The sequence below is a fragment of the Coffea arabica genome, chromosome 2e, assembly GCF_036785885.1.
Source record: "Coffea arabica cultivar ET-39 chromosome 2e, Coffea Arabica ET-39 HiFi, whole genome shotgun sequence".
Taxonomy (NCBI): Eukaryota; Viridiplantae; Streptophyta; class Magnoliopsida; order Gentianales; family Rubiaceae; genus Coffea; species Coffea arabica.
Genome location: NC_092313.1, coordinates 71,080,891 through 71,098,744, shown reverse-complemented (window position 1 = coordinate 71,098,744; position 17,854 = coordinate 71,080,891). Strand labels below are relative to the sequence as shown.

General features: G+C 35.0%; 2 protein-coding genes across 3 annotated transcripts; both read right to left on the bottom strand.

Annotated features, from left to right (window-relative positions):
* Positions 1–932: 932 nt before the first annotated feature.
* LOC113732880 (F-actin-capping protein subunit alpha) lies at positions 933–7,481 on the bottom strand. Of its 2 annotated transcripts, none has more exons than XM_027258898.2 (10): positions 7,224–7,480; positions 6,991–7,106; positions 5,952–6,041; positions 5,066–5,130; positions 4,211–4,372; positions 2,993–3,071; positions 2,757–2,834; positions 1,895–1,969; positions 1,771–1,806; positions 933–1,398 (listed from the first exon to the last, which is right to left on the bottom strand). In XM_027258898.2, exons 1-10 carry the CDS (start codon positions 7,345–7,347, stop codon positions 1,291–1,293), a joined length of 933 nt encoding a protein of 310 aa, XP_027114699.1. In that variant the 5' UTR covers positions 7,348–7,480; the 3' UTR covers positions 933–1,290. The 2 variants fall into 2 exon arrangements, 1 of the variants encoding a protein (XP_027114699.1); XR_003458896.2 differs by having other exon boundaries at positions 1,294–1,398; positions 2,740–2,834; positions 7,224–7,481.
* Positions 7,482–8,661: 1,180 nt separating this feature from the next.
* LOC113732879 (uncharacterized) lies at positions 8,662–14,471 on the bottom strand. Its single transcript, XM_027258897.2, has 7 exons — positions 14,073–14,471; positions 11,710–11,828; positions 11,554–11,619; positions 11,246–11,443; positions 10,505–10,623; positions 9,459–9,564; positions 8,662–9,297 (listed from the first exon to the last, which is right to left on the bottom strand). Exons 1-7 carry the CDS (start codon positions 14,314–14,316, stop codon positions 8,707–8,709), a joined length of 1,443 nt encoding a protein of 480 aa, XP_027114698.1. The 5' UTR covers positions 14,317–14,471; the 3' UTR covers positions 8,662–8,706.
* Between the last annotated feature and the right edge of the window lie 3,383 nt (positions 14,472–17,854).

Genomic DNA, 17,854 nt, shown 5'->3' with positions numbered 1-17,854 from the left:
TGATTCCATTAAAAGATAAAAAATTCTATAATCCCTTTTGGGTACCATTTTCTTGACTTGTATCTCTCATTAAAATTGATAGTTTAAATTTAAATATTTTACAATGTTTAATTCAAGGTTCAATAACACTTCAGTCTTCATTCAACGATGAATTTTACTTATGACTATAATAATGGGACATAAGTTAAATATAACAAATTAACTAGTAAAAAGGAAAAAAAAGAATAAGCACGTTATAGCTAGTTTGGGAGTTCCGGAAAGAAAAAAAGAGAAGAGAAAGCCTAAGTTAGAAAAGAAAATAAAATACAAGAAGAGGTTATTTTATCTCTTCATGTTGCTTGGGAGTTTTTGGAGAGAGACAATGAAAAGATTTTTCTTTATTTGGGAGTAAAGGGCATTGAAAGGAAAAGATTTAATTTTACATAAGCACCCTTGAAACTTGAAATTCACATAACATAGAAAAACATGTGTTTGGATTGTAAGTTATTTGAGATATTTTTACTGTAGCACTTTTTGTGATGTGATGTATGTGAGATAAAAAGGTAATTGAAAAGATAAGAAGGTGTATTGGAAATTGTAATGGTGATGTAAGCAAAAATATTTGGGCAAATAACTTACAATCCAAACTTTCCAATTATATTATAATCTTCGAAAGGGCAAAATTGATATATTAAAACATTTACTTAACTCACGCTTTCCACCCAATTTTGGCCTGACGATTTTTGTAGTGTGAAAGGAGTGTGGAATCCCTCCCTCCTTTTCTTTCAATTTCTTTCCTGGTAAAATTCCCAAATGCCAGAAAGATTTCACTTTCTTTCTTAGCCCTCTCTTTTCTCACCACATCCGTGCCCCCAAACAGGCAAGAGAAAAAAAGAACTAGAAATGAGAGATGGTTCCATTTTCACTTCCATCACATCACAGAAGAAAAAACATAAACAAACTCGAGGCAACAAGATGCCCATCATCATTTGGAATTAGGTACGATCAGACACAAGCAGAAAAATTTACGAGCACCATGTGACAAAGATGATTTTGCAGGAAGAAGAACAGACTGGTTCCAGCATTTTTCCATTGCAGCTCAAGGAACTATAACTGTATTTAGCTCTTCAGCATTTCTGCCCCCGCACCCTTTCCTTAAATCCTCACAATAATCTCAAATTTTTAGAAGGTTGTAAAAACGGAATAAAGAATGTTGTATGCAGTCTCGGACGAAAATTTTTGGATCTACATACGCAGAGCAAAAACACTGCTGGATGAAATCTCAAAAATAGATGCTGATTATACCATATCCTATTTTCCAATGCCAAGTTCTTTTGATATATCTCTGGTCAAGCTGAACTGCATAGTGTTGTGCCACGGGAATAGTGTCCGAGTAACTGGAAGCTTTCTTCGAAGGTCCTGCAGCAGGCAAAGGAAAGCAGAAGAAACCTTGTGAACATCTCTAAATCAGCATGAGAATTGAGGGTGAAACATATTACTAGCATATATAACCCCTACACTTGCTGGTAGAATTAGACCAACACTCCATCTCAAAAGCATCACATATAAATGGTTAGAAACATAGTGGTGCAAGAACTGACAGGCGGAACAATTGACAGACACAGGTCCTCTTAAGGCTTACAACAAATACCAGCAGAGCAAGTTATCAAAATGTCACTACACTACTGAGCATAGAATAAAATTCACATAATAGGCACAAAGAGAAACCAGATCCACCAGAAACTTCATTTCATGAAGATGATCCCAGACCAAATGAGAGCCTAGATTTACCTTGAAAGTTGTATCAGGCAGATTCAAATAAGATGTCTGTCAATAAACAAATGTCAGTCATAAACTACTAAGTACAAACACTTCGGAAAAAAATCAGAAATTAAGATTTGGAGGAGTACTGAACCTGAAGAGAATTGAGGTACTCCGTCTCATGATGGCGAATTATATTCACCACAGAAGCAGCACAATCATCAGGCGACTGAAGATATGTAACATACATGTCAGATAGAGATTCAAATAATCTGTTTTTTTGATCATTCAGAACTTTCAAAGCCCCATAAGCCAAACCCACGGGCTCAACGCTCCCCTACGAAAACTAAGTACATGATTAAATAGATAAATAAACACATAAAAATATCACACCAACAGTTGCTCTTAACCTTCAGAATCCTCCACAACACGTATATAATATCTTGTTATAGTGCCCTATCAGACTCCAAAGTTCTTCTTCCAGAAGTGTTATTGCAACTCGTTAAAAAAAAAAAAAAGCATTTGTCATACGTAAAAGAAATAGGCAGCTATATCCAGTATAATGATTGAAGATAACTGTTGGAATCAGATCTTTTACAACCCATATTAGCGCATAATTCATTTGAGAGAGAGAGAGAGAGAGTCCGGAATTCTGAACCCCTAAAAAGATTTCGATTCACCAAAAATGTTGAGTCTAAACCACTCGAATGAATTTTACTTTACCAGAAAGTTTAGAAGGTTGCTAAAGTTATTATCCCATATTCTTTTAAGTGTCACAGAAAGCTATCCAAGACACGTGATCATGTTAGACATCCAAACTTTGCTTATGAATCTATATCTCAGGTACCATTCTGCAACACCGAATAAGCTATAGAAGTGTTCATGATTTGTGAACTAAAGAAAGAAACATAATTCCATTCCAGAACAAAATGTACAGAGAAGAAGATTTAAAACATGCAACAATTATACTAGATATAATAAAGAAATTTCAGGACAAACATTAGCATACTCTTGACCTGAAATGCAGTTGAATCCTTGCATTCATGTTTTGCATCTAATTGGACATTTCCCTCTTCAAAATAGTGGGCCCCTACCTTAACAGGAAAACATAAAATGTTACCACATTACACACATCTTTCTCGGCATGAGTATACATAATCTTGGATAGTAAACAGTACAAGGTAAAACAAGGAGAAAACTTCAACAAAAGAAATCTTACTGGACACTCATAATACAAAATAACAAATCACACCTCCATTCTGCCTCTCAGTTCCACAATTTGTAGCTCATCCTCAAACACAACATTCCATATTGACCGCCAACTTCCATTGCTGCACCATTACACAACGAGACAACTATTTAAGCAGCAAAACATAAATAGAAGAATGCTGTATCTTACTCCTCTTAATTATAGCTAACCATATCTGGTGAATGCAACAACTCCTAGGTCTCAGCATCAAGATTTCATTTTATAAGTTCTTAAATTTTCACAATGTTGTCATCAATAAGGAGTGCTGGCAACCATGGCCTTGTCTTTCACACTATTTATTGTACAATCGTCCATTTTTAGACTGAAAGTAGGGTAACGAAACTCTCCACTTTCAGACTGAAATCAGACACCAATATCAAGTTATAAATTCTTTCCAAATGCATTCGACCATATAGGATGCTTGTAGCACTCAAGGTGCATATTACATGGAAAAACCGGCACAGACATCAAGTTCTTAACAGAAAAGTGAGGCTTGAAGATGATCAAGACTTTCTGTATTTATGCATTCCCCTCCCACTGTTTTATCTTGGAATTCCATGCACAGACAGTTCAAGGTTTTTTTTTTTTTTGTGGGTGGGGAGGTGGGGGACGAGAGGGAGAGAGAATCAACTCCATTGAAACAATTTTGATATCTTTTACCACAATAATTTCAGAAATTATAGATATCCTTTACCACAATAATTATGCACATATGATAGCAGATGTTCAAGCCTATATAGGACATTGAAACAATTTTGCAGAACCTTCCTTTGGCCAAGCTCAAATGCAAATAAAAGTAGTGATACTTTTCTTTGTAACTTTGGAGCAACTCATGATAAACCATGCAGAAAAGATTGCAATTCACCAGTAATTAATTTCTTTCCAAACGTCCATCATTCCATGGCATAGGAAAGCGTAATTAAATTTTTTTCTTGAAGTAATACCACAAAAGTGTAGCCTCACTTGCAAGATTTCATAAGAAATAGCAAATTAAAGGTTTGGGATACCCCACAATGACGAGACTATGCAACACATAAAATACATAGGAAAGTAAACTAAAATGCCTTGATGGAGTCTCAAGTTCAAATTTGGAATGACACAGCTATTTTTGGTTTTTGTCTAGCAAAAGACAAGCATTAGCTTCTAATTGGTAGTTTCCTAAACCATTTCAAAGTTCCTTACTTAATTCCGAGAAATCACAGCACATGGGCATTGGCATACCAGAAATTTTGAGGACTATGTCTAGAAGCTAAAATCACCACAACAAGCTCAAAATTAGATCCAGGTTCTTCCACATGCTTTCCTTTGGTAGAGTAGACTGAGCATACACCTTTCGGATAAGCTTCGCCAACATACTTGCTAATTTCTGCATCCACCGCGCACCTGAAAAGTAACACCATCAAAAGGAACATGCTAGAAATCGTGGAAAGCAGTAACTTAGCAAAAGAACAGCACTTCATGAAGTAATATCAAAATTCTGTGACTGAGCTGAAAATAATTAGCTCATTGCAGTCATATAACCAAAACAGTGTGTACACTGACAAAATGCACCACAATTAACACAGATGCTCAAGAATTAGGGTCTTTGGAGAATAGACCAATAGAAGAACATTTATGCTGCAAGGTAACTATAATGCAGCTTTCACTGTTGCTCAACATATAATGAAATGTTAACCTCCAAATAAATCAATGTTTGAGAATGCTATATGTCCCTCACATCCTCCATATGCTATTACTCACTCAGGTAAACACAAACAAACTTTAAGCAATTAGTCCTCGTACTTATATGCCTGCTTAATCATTACAGAGAACCCTCATTTGTGTTTCTATTAAACATATGTAACTCAAAAGTTTTTCCAAGCCTCTAGGATGTTTTAAAAAAAACGAACCAACTACTTCAATCCTGCAGATGATAGCCAAATAATAAGTTCAACCCTCCTAAATAAACTTCAAGAACATTTGAGGTGGTAAACTGTCCTATATAGAAGCACTTACAAGCACCTAAACCAATGTAACATGTTCTTAGAAAAAAATTAGCATGAAGTTTTTTTACCAAAAAGAGATCCAAAAACATACCGATATTCCTCTACATATGCAGATGGCAGTTCTTCATCACTTGCCGGTCTAACTTCTGTGCAAGCCTGAATAAGCAGTGCACTTTGTCATATCTAAGAATACACAAGCCAATAAGCTTATTTCTCAAAAAAGTGAAAAACTAAGGTACACCTGCTGAAAGGAAACAGCAGTAGAAAAGCCTAAGTTCATTGTCAAGACGTATTCAGGTATCTCATTTACAGACTCCAAGACTCAAGGCAGTACAAAATAAACAGACACCTTACCAAATTAGCAAAATTAGGGCTCTAACACACTAAGTTTTTCAATCGACAGAGTTCACTTAGCAAACCTACAAAACCTAATGCAATCCCACTTAATGATCCCTGGAATGAGGAAATGAAGAGCAATTTACTCAGTCTTGTAGCTGAGGGGGGACGAGTGAATACCTGTAATAGAATTTCCCTTATTGACATTAAGGCTACATTGCATCTCTAAACAATATAAAAGGCCTCAGAAAGCATATTCTATTGGACCTTCCCATTAGTTCAAGACAAACCAAACAGGTACCCTTGCTTCCACCTCGTCAGCATCTTAACTTTATTGCTTGCTTTTTCAGCTTGATGGGGCAAAATCACGGGCACATATAGCCAAATTTTTTTTTTCAAAAAGTCAATATCAGTTGGGCTGATAAATGGAAAAAAACTTTATACTACGTGTATTAAAATAGCAAATTTGACTGGTAAAAAGCACAAGTGTTTCCTACTAGACCAACTCTTTCATCCTCTAGTGGCGCTTCTTGATCATTATGCGTTTCATCACGAAAAGAAAACAAACCATAAATTAATCCAAAGGAAGAGCAGAGAATAATTCAAATCCATAATGAACTGGATGATAAAGAGCAAATTACTTGCTTAACATGGTTAACCACAGCCACTTGGGCAGTCCTAGGATCAAGATATTCATCTTCAGTAATCTCACTAAACGATGTCACCATCACCTGTACATATAACATCAAAGCAAAATTAAAACACTCAATACTTCATGTACAACACTACAAGCAATTCCAAATTTTAGGAACAATAAATCCTTCCTAAAGGAAAAAAAATTTGATTTTTATATACAGGAGTAAACTAATCACATGAACCTAACACCATAAATTTCAAAAATTAAGGAACCTAAATAAACAAAAACTTCTAACAAGATCAACTGCCCATGCAAATGTCTCTCTAGTTGTAGGAAAGTTCCCCCAGGCAAGCACAACATAAACCACGCTCTCCACGATAGCAGAAATACACTACCAGCAGAAACATGCCTACACTAAAAAACACCTCCATCCCTAGCTCTGCACAATTCACGTACCATAGCAGCAAAAACCAGCCTTTTGAACTGATCAACGTGAGAACTGGAAGTCCAGTGTTTAGCTAACCAATTAAGCTCCTCCTCCTCCAAGTATACTGACCGATAAAGCTCCTAAAACTCGGCTAAAAATTATGAGGCAGTGGATATATAAAACCTATCTCTTTACTCATAATCGGGTTGCTGCTCCATCAAGACAGGGTACACAGGATGCACTGACTATCTCTTCCTAAAGAAGGCTATAACCTTATGTTTATAAGTGGGGTTTATCCACCAGCTGCCCAGTAAGCATTAATTAAATGGGGATTGTCAGTTTCTTGGAGAAGTTCAAGTTAAATTAAGAAAACTGACAAATGCAATGGCAAATTAAGAAGTATGCATTTAATGGTAAAATTCTTAAACTTGCAGGACTTCAATAGAAAGAGAATTATTAAACTCGCATGCCAATAACTGTGCATAAATTATAGAAGCATTTATTTCAGTAGTCCAAAAAATGATTCAGCCTAAAAATCCAACACAATACTGGCCGGAAAAAAAATTCAAAACAAAATAGAAAACGGCATTGGAAAAAGGAAGGAAGCGAAAATTACATCGCCACTTCGGTCAGGAAGTTGTAGGCAAATCATGTGAGATTTGTTGTACAGAGGAAATGCCTCCGCTGCCGCTGCTTCATATACATTTTCATCTTTCAAAACCGCTTTAACATCTGCAGCCGGCGGCCCCCCCAAACATGATAATTGTCAACAAAAATTCCCCAAAAAAAAAAAAAAACCACAAAGTTGTTAGGCGATTAGATTATTGTACCCAAAATAAATAAACATACCTTTGGCTACGTATTGGATTTCGCCAGGGGGAGAATTGATGAGGAACCATTTTGCAATTTCTAGTTTTTGCTTGTGACTCAGCTCTTCCGGCTCTGTACTCGTTTCTTCATCGTCGTCTGACATTTTTGTTTCTTTCTTTTTTTTCGGGTAGTAAATTTTCACACACAGTCACACCTTCCACTGTGTGTGCAGATCCCGAATTTATTACCAGATTCTAATATTTTGTGATGATCTGTACTGTAACTAGACCTGCCGTGCCGTGGGGTTACGGTTTCCGTTTTGTTTCTCATTTTATTTTAAATGGAAATGTGATATTTTTTTTATCTCCACTTTTGCTGTAAATAGGTAAGTATCACAGTAATTTTAATTTTCTGAATTCATTCTTTTTACCCTGCACTTTATTTCCGGTTTAAATATAAGTTACATATCATGTATCGAAACTCATTTAGTTTTTAAAAAAAAATTGAATTGTAGCAAATATTAACAATTAAATATAATCTTGTTAATCACCCTGACGATAATACATTGGAAATTTCAAATCTTACAAAGAGGAAATATATTGATAAGATAATTTTCAGATTAATATCATTGCGTTTTTTGACTTATTATTATTCCAAATCAACTCGATTAATAACTGATCAAGTTTAGATATTTCACGTAGCAAAGAAAAGGGGGGGGGGAATACAATGCTCCGATATGCCAATAGGGCCGGCAGAAATTGAATTATTATTATTATTATTTTGGCTAATTCTCAAGCACCATTTCAGCTTTAACTAATCATACTTCTTTGGACTCAAATGGTTGGTGTGGAGACCATTTGAAATCCACTTTGCGTCCACTATGAGAATTAGAAATGACAAATACTGCATGTTTGCACAAGAGTTATTTGAAAATGATTTTCGGAACAATAAATAATGTATGTGAGATTTTTAAAAAGTGATTAAAATATAAAACAACAATTAAGAAGTGCATCATGATACAATCAAAAAAATTTTGGCAGATTACTTCATATCCAAATGGTTTGATTCCCGATGATCATACAGAAGATGCAAATGAGACCCCTGCTTTGTGCCTTTTAGTCATGTGCAACTCACAGGGTAAAAGTTCAAATTTCAGATACAGCTTTAAGGATCTTTTTCTAAATTCCATTTAACCTATCACTTATATATATATATATACACATATTAACAATTATTATTTTCTTTTACATTTATACATTTTTTCTAATTATTCTTTTTACATTTGTATACTTTTTTTTTTAAATTAATCTTATATTTTTAAAAATTTAACACCTAAAATATATTTTAACGAATGCCAAAAAAGCACTCGTTAGACAGACCATAACTTTAATAAAGGTTTATTAGTTGTTTCCCAGAAATCAATCTACTCCAGGTGCTAATGACTCCAATTGGCTAGACAAGACAAGAAAACAGAAAATTGTTTTTTAAAAAAAATCTATTTTAACCTTAAATTACACAGTTGTCAGCAAAAACTGGGGTTAGCAGGACTATAGAAGCTTTCATACATTGATTTCCTAAAGTCATTCAAAGCCTTCAATGGATTAACTCCTTGACTATCAACAAAGCCGTCATTAACCCGAGGAGTATTATTCATTAATAAAACTCTAGCTGCAAAACCCATTAACTCGGCGGATTCCATGTAACCATGATTCCTAGAGCCAATTCCACCTTCCCAGAACAAACACATTTTAGAATTCCGACTCTGTAAGCTTCTTTCTTGTAACTGGGTTTGGTCTACTTCTACTTTTTCAGTTGTTAAATTTTTCCTCGGGGATAGATGGTCTTCAAGTCGTGTATAAGTTTCCTTGCCAAGCGAACCCCAATCAACCTGGCGCAAAATTCCAGCTGATTGTTCAGTGACCTTTGTAGGGTAATTCTGAAGTTGAAGTGATTGTTCAATCACTAATCTTTCAACTTGAGCTTTTAACCTCTGCAGTCGATCGCGTATTCTAGCAATCACGGCATCATACAGCTTCCCTCTGGACATATTCTGGTTTTCTTCCAAATTGAGTATATCATCAAATTGAATGGGGTCACCGATAAGTACAGTAACCTGTAGTTGATGATCGATCAGGCCAGATCACAGAAAGATAGCTTATCGGATGAGTGTTCCAAAATTGACTATCCGAAAACAGAAAGCTCAAGATGATGCTTTGAAACTATCACAACTTTCCAAAATAAATAGCACCACTTGGTGAAACAAAAAGTACTTACCGTCTTACCAATCCTGGGAAGCTTGGCTCCTATTGGCATTATATCTTGCATGCCAGTGTGCACAAATGGGAGAACTATTGGTACATTGTCAGCATCTAAGATCAACCTGTTACAGTTATTGTCAAAGTGCAGACATGATCCAGTCAATAGGATAAATTTGGCACAAAGCATGAAAAATCCAGGGTGCAACATTAAGCAAAACAAATGCAACGTCAACTATAAACTACCATATCAGATAACTAGACACCCATCCCCTCCATCAAGCATAATAACCATAACAGATGCATATAAAAAAGAACCTACTCAAAATACTTTGTCATGGTGTCTAAACTAGATTGCGTTCCTCTCAAGTTATTGAGCTCTTGGTTCACTCTGAGCTGCAGTACTTAGTTCTAAACAGATCATAACACATATCTACTTACAGGCCAGATTGAAAAATATATACAAGACATATCACCTGATGCATTTTCTAGCCTGGTAACAGCTTTTAGTTCTTACTGCAAAAGCAAGTAGAACCAATTGCAGAATAAAGACTTTTTTTGACAGCTTATTCAAGCTATAAAAGCTTATGTGAATAGTTTCACAGCTCATCTCGTTTGCAGAAACGGGGACAAATATGGTACTGTAAGAAGTTATCACTATCATATCAAAAGTCATTTAGATAATTTGCACAATTTCAAATCCTCACAATGTCACAATAATTGAGACATTAAAGAAAAGACAGACATCATGTTGCAATACAATCTTGTCCACCTTGCTCAGTCAATCTCATCCCATAATCAAGAAGCAACATCTAAATAAAAGGACAATTGTTTTGCCAATTTCCCTCAGTAACTTAGCCCAGTCCCCCCGAGGCCACCCTCCAACAGGAAAACAATGGTTTTTTTTGTGTTGGGGGGGGGGTGTTTGGGGGCGGGGGGAAAGTCACTAGGCTTGAATCAGCAAACCATGTACCAAAAAGCATATAGGAATAAACCACAATTCTTTAACCTTTTAAAAGGGGATGAATTTCATTCACGAACAAGATTGCTTAAGAGATTTCTCACCTGCCGACACCTCTCTTAATAGGACCTATGGTTTTCCCTCCATCTCGAGAACGGCTGCCTTCGGGGAATATGTGAACCCACTCACCACGATTCAATTTGGATATAGCAACATCCATTCCCTGAATCAAGTTATGAAGAAGAAATTAAGCCAACTTTGAAATGATCAGATTGTAGAGAAATTTGCAGAGATAGATGACATTCAAGCTATTAAGCTGTGAAGAAAAAACAGTTGCATGTACGCTACAAGCTACACCACTGACAAATGTTCACCATGTTCAATTGCTTGACCTATGAAGTGACAAATGGTCGAATACAGGGGGAAGAGAAAACTATTTTCACAAGTTCGAATTGAAAGCGAGGCATTAAAAGAATGCCGAAATAATTTTAAATTAACCTATTTTTATTACAGATTAGTTGACAAAATTAGCATCTTGAGACCAGAACAGGCAAATAAAAATTACAAAGAATTAAAGGTCCTTAGGAGAAGCTGCACCAGCTTTAATATCAGCCACAGTTTAAAAACGAGAGCACCCTCAATTGAGCCCAAATTAAAGCATCTGAAAACTTGACAGCTACACAGAGTTTGGATAATTAAACAAAATATCTGCTTCCTTAGCACAAGCTCACTAAGCACATAGTTTTACACCTTAAAGAAATGAAGTCTGAAAAGTGGAGATGAAAATATGATCCCATGTATACATAATATCTTTAAAAAAGTTGCAAGTTCAAACAATGAAGTACCTTCTGATAAATACCATCACCACGAGAAACTGGAAGCACTTTCACATATTTAAAGAATGCAGATGTCAAAGGGTTACGAAAGCATCGATCAGTTGCACAAAGTGTCCACCTCAAGTTATGAGCATCTAACAGAACATTTCGGGGAAGTAAGGCAGCAAGAACAAAGGGGTCATCTACGGCAGCAACATGGTTGCTAACCTACATATGATTTAAACAGCTTAGCGCAATCAGATGATTATTTTTATGGGCAAGGGAAAATGTAAACCAATTGATATTACTAAAATACAACAATGAATTGGTGTACTTACTGTAACTAAGGGCTTATTTTCTGGTCTACCTAAGACAGCCTGGTGAAGTTTTTCTGCACCATATATCTGTGATGCAAGTCATTTAATTGTTTGTAACATGCCAAAAACACAGAGAGAGAGAATATTAAATTGTATCACCAGAAAAAATTTTCATGCCTGCACTCGATTCAGGCCATGCATGAAAACATGACAAACATTTCCAAAAACAGGAACAGCCACAGCCTGAAGCGCTCGGGTCAGGACTGAATCTGCTTCGAGATCAATGTCTTTACTAACTGCAATTATAAAGTTCACATATTATAAATCCAACTAATACAACTAGAAAAATTTCTCAAAGTCTCTAAATAACTTTCAGATCACATTAGCTAGTGGAGTTAGTTGATAAACTGCCAGCTACGATTCATGCCTGCTTCCCATCCCTACGTACTCTACCACATCCCCTCTTCTTAGAAATAGTTTCTTAAGGAGACACGGAGTACATGTACAAAAAGATGAGGATAGAGGGAAGAGTAGTAGAATTGAGAAGCAAAAACTCTTCTCTGTACATAAGCAAATCATCTTATGTGGAAAATCAGCTCTAAAAGAAGATGATTCCATACAGCGCAGAACGACTCTATCTACAATTTAACCCTTAAGATAAAAAATAGACAGACAGAAGGAAACAATTCCCTTTGAAGACAGAGTTGAATTCCTGGAACAATTAAGTCTATCTCCAATATTTTTGTCTCAGTTTGTTTAATCAACTAGGTCTGGAGATGATAAAATAAATTTGCTTTGCAGAAGGCCAGAGGTATACAGCTCAATGATAAAATTATTTCAGTACTGACTTTTAATATGATCCACCAATATTTGATCCAATGACAGTAAAAATGCAAATAAAATCTCAAAAAAAAAAAAAGGAAAATTTTCAGAAGTAGTTCCTTTTAAATCTCAGGGTATTGTCATCTTCACCCAGAAATGAGCATCAGCTCCCAGAAATATAAAGCATAATATCCTTTGCAGGTATAGTGAGAATGCTACTTGTCTGTTTTTCATTTTACTATTTAGCAAGACTCAAGTGAAATGTAGTTCATTTTACAAGTTGCTTTCATCAAAGATCTTTGAAATCAAGCAACTCATACAACTATTGGCTTGCCGTTTCACACACATATGAGTTGAAATCAATAAAGTTAACCAAGTTTTTTTTTATATCATTTCCTCTTTGGGATGAAAAGGACATTGTTTAAAGAAAAAAAAACACGAATTGACATCTCTTTCAGATAAATGAACAGAACTTCAATCCCAATTATTGTAGAATCTGTATGGTTATTTTCCAAAGCAATTAGAGAAACAAGTTAGGATCACAATGTCGACTCTGCCATACTAGATCTTTCTGCTACCCCTTTCACCCCCTAAAAAAAATTGAGAAACAATAGGTCTGAAAAATTAATTGCTTACTAGAACTGAAGATTCCAAGTTCATCATTTCTCAATTCCATAACATGAAATTACATCAAGATACTTCCTCCATGTCATTCTTATATTGTTATTTTGCAATAAATGACTAGTCACGAATCAAATCCAGAGTGTCAACCATAAATTCCGAATCCTATTTGACGAAAGTGGAAGCACAAGAAATATGCATCAAGGTTTAATTCATACTGGAAAGTTTAAGCTTTGTTTTCCAATACTAAGGGAAAACCTAGGACTTTTTCCACATACAGGTTCTTACAAAGAAAGTAGAGAAAAGAAAAATTCAGGAAAACTTCAATAAAATTGAAGATCAGAATTTCAATACTTAAAGTTTAATCATTACCTACAATCTTGATCTAATTGAATAAGTTGTCCTGTTCAGAGCATTTACAGATAATGATGAGAAGAATAAATCATTTAATGACACTAGGAGTTAGTGAGCATCCATATTAAATTTGTGCGAAGATTCCGGTTCATTAAGCCGAAACAATTTGGCCTTTTCCCATCCTGTTAAATTTCAAGTCTTGGGCTAGTTTACTCCCTGATCAAGTCTTTATCCCAGATTAGTGTAAATAGCTAGACTTCAACATGAACTTTCGCGTTTCTTCCTGGGTATCTATGGAGTATGATTTCTCATCCTTCTAACTTATTTTTGTCCACTTATAAGCTATCAACACATTTCTCCAAAAGGGATACTGCCACTGCCATGCAAAAAATTCAACCAAATCCTCAATTAATATCCATATTTCAATGAGTCAAAAATGCACGCTTCAACAACTTACATTCCATAAAATTCAGACTTCAAAAAACAATCACCAATTTTACGACAGCCAAGTCTCAAACTTCATTAGCGATCATGAATACAAATTATAAGCAGCTCGATCTTAATCAACTCCCGGAACTCCTAATGTAAGAAAAAGTCCACCTCACCACCATCCATAACAAAACTCAATAGCATTAAATTAAAAACTAACCAGAAAATGCACAAAAAGATGTAGATATTATTTATAACGTCAAAACAGCATATACTTAAAAAAAAGGAAAAGAGTTCTATTATAAGAGATTAACCTCGTTTGCGGTAGAACATAGTGGACGAAGGCAGAGAATCCCTACGGAACTCGCTGAATCGCTGAATCAACCGCTGCATTGTCGACGAGAAGTATCCATCGCCGTCGGTGGAGTAGAAACCCGCCATTCTCCGATGGTGATCGACGGCGACTCTGAACCGGTTTTTCAACTTAATCTGTAGCATCCGAGCGCCGTCCTTCAACACATCGCCGACGGCCGTTTCAACCCACCGCTCCACAACCATCCTCAACTCTCTCTCTCTCTCTCTCACGCACTCACACACGAAAATTCTTAATCTTAATTTTTTTTTTAATTTGTGCAATGGAATAAAAAATATTTTTTTCCCATTATTGAAAAACAGGAGTGGGCGGCAGCGCGAGTGTAGCAGCGGAGAAGAAAGGGACTCACTATATATAGTAAGGTAGGGTTGTTGCTAACGTGCGCAGGGTGCTCATTGCGCACGTCTAGTGGATAATGTGGTTGTTTTATTATTAAATAAAAAATCTTTGTGGGGCCATGGGACACGTGTTGATGTAATGTGGACAGAGGACCCACTGGATTTTGCTGGCTCGTTTTACTCATTAAAATGGGCCGAAAGACAAAACCAACCCTGGCCCTATCCACTAGACCATTCTAGTTTGGTTTCTGTAGAATTTTCAAGAGTAATTGTCAAAGTTAATCAAACACCAAATGATCAGGTTTAAATATTATTAGATTGCAGGTATAAATTTAATCTTCATCTAATTTGGTGTTAAATAGTGATAAATTGATTATTGACATATAATTATTCAATTTTTAGTCTGTGTATGTGATACAATTAAAAAGATATTTAAAAAAACTTTTGTTGAATAAATGTGCTCATTGTAATTGCACGTTTTAGAAGTTGATCTCATTGTTGCAACTCTTAAACAAGATTTCTTTTTAGCTAATGTTTTGGTTCAATAAGACCGGAACGAAATTGGATCTAATCTTTGGGTCTAAAAACAATATAAAAATTGAAGATGTTTTTATTATTTATTCAAAAATGATAACAACTTTTTAGACTTTTAAAAAATTATAAAAACGAGAGTTTGATAAAAACTCAAATCTGAATATGCTAAATTACCGAATTATTAAGTACTAAAATTTTAACATTCGAGAGTACTCTGTATTAGGTAATAAGTGAATACCTTATTACTCATTATTTTAAGTAAATTTTGCCTAAATAATTCAAATCTACTTAACTAATAACGTTCTATTTTTCACTATCAAACACATCTAAACATATTAAAATCTGAACCTATTAAATTTAAATATTGAATTGGATTATCAAACAGGACCTTAATCATGTTAATTTTTCTAAATTTATGTTATTCAATCCCTTTATTCTTATATTTTATACACTTCCATATGTGACTTTTAGATATTTTCATGAATATTTTAAAAATCCCATGTGATACAAGCATAGATTACACCGTCATGTGCACCCTTCTACTTCCTACTCGATCATTCCATCATCGTAAAAGTAAACAGAAAAATGATCAAACAAAAAAGAAACTATAGCTTGGTGAATGCCTGGTTTTTTGTATTTTATCTGACTCTAACCTGGTCGAATGAATCAGAACACTTTAAAGAGAAAAGATATTAGAAACTAATTTGCTTATATGCCAATTCCTATTTTCTACATTATTTGATCATGGTAGAAGTAGTAGAGAAATTGATGAGAAAAATTGTAATTTAGCTTGCCTGCCTTTTTCTGGCTCTGGCTTGGTCAAGTGATCAGAAACTTGCAGCAAGCCAAGTAAAAGAAAACAAGTTATCATGGCAGAATTAAACAAGTTATTGTACAATCCAAAAAATTTCACAAAAAATCTATAGGAGATAAACTACACTTTTGCACTTTTTGTTAACAAAAATACTCATAAATGACTTTATTTACTCCATTAAAAATGCTCACCGCCTGTTTATATAGACGAGAATAAAGTTTTGGTGAAACCTGTTTGGAATGTGAGTTCTTTGGGAGTTTGTCTAAAACTTTACTGTAGCTTATTGTAGAAATTTTTAAAAAATTTTTGAAATGTGTAGATTTTTGAATATTTTGAAATGTATAGTTTAAAAACTTTAAAAAAAAATTTGAGGTTATTGTAGCTAAAGTTTTTAAAAAATTTGTAGCAGACAAACTTGGCAAAAAACTTGGGTTCCACACAAGGTCAAATCATTTCAACTGCTAGATTCCAAAGCCACATTTATTTATGAGATTCTGGAAAAGATTCCAATCAAAGTTAGAATCTGACCCTACCTTTTTTTTTTTTACTTTCTCATGATGCTGTCGGGCTGCCAGCATTTTTTTTAATATGTATATATATATATATATATATATATATATATATATATATATATATATGACGAATGGCAACAAGGCCTATTGGAAAGAAAAATTGGACGAGGGGTTAGCCCCTTAAACCAGGAACAAGTAAAGAATTAAGAGGAGGAAAGCATAAAAGTTATGAAGTGGGTCGCAGCCGGACTGCCACTAGTTAGTATAGGCGGTTGAACCAGCCATGTATAAACAGAATGTAAATAAAATGTAAAAACAAGTTAGAGTGTTAGATCAGACGGTATAACCAGCCATGTATGGTTAGTATAATCAAAACAAATAAAAACAAAGTAAATGAATATGAATGTAGGTGGCTCAGCCAACCATTTGATTGAATGTAAGAATTACAGAATGTAAAGAAGACTTACAAGGATATGAAGTTTCAAGCTCCTTTGTTTGATTCTAAACTAAAAATCTAAAAACTAGTTTGTAGAGAGAGAGAGGAGAGTTTCTTCAAACTAGAGAGAGAAGTAGTCTTGAAGAAATGGTGTAAGAATGGTGTAGAAATGGTGTGTGGAATGTGTTGGATTTGAGGGGTATTTATAGCAAAATTTCCGTAGTGCTACAGTACCCGCTATAGTGATTTGCTACAGTGTCGCTACAGACCGCTACAGTGCGCGCTACAGTGCAACGTTTGTCTTTTGTTGCCGTGTTTGCACAGTAACTTGTCGGATTGCTATAGTGTTTCCAGTGCTACAGTAAAAATGATTTTTTTCTGTATTTTATTTTGTTTGAGCCAGCTTGAATATCCGATTGAGCCAGCTTGAATATTTCTGAAGCATTTGTTCAGCAAATTATTGCTGATAATTCCTCTGATGCTTCTTTGATCCATTGCTTGTAATATCGTGCATTGATCCCTTGTTTTTCAAGCAGATATTTGTTGAGAATCATTCTTTGAATGTTTCTCCTTTGTATGAAACATTGTACTGAATAGTTTGAGTTTACTGATCCGATGTGATTATACCTGTGAATGTTGTAGCAAGGGATTCTTTCACCAGTATCCCTGTTGAAATATATAATATCAAAGTTTTTGATTCTGGATTCTTTTCTTTCATTCTCGAGATAATGATACTCCATCCAGAGATGTGAGAAGGCATCATCCCTGAGTTTGATTTGAAAAGGTTGAGTTGGATCTCCAGAAATGGATTTTCTTCTTCTTCAGTTTTCTGAATCCAGTTTATTGTTGAAGTCTCATCAATTGCTTGGAATTGATTTGAGATTGTTTCATTGGGTACCCAATTTGAAGTAGATTCCGCAGGCATCCAGTTTGAAGATAATTCCTCGGGGATCCACTCCCAATTAGCTTGATTTTGATTTGATGATGTTTGGCACTCATTAGTTTGAATGCTGGACATTTCTTCGTGGGATGTTTGTTCCCAAGTAGAGTATCCATCGAAGAGAGTATTTTTCTCTTCTGAATTGTATG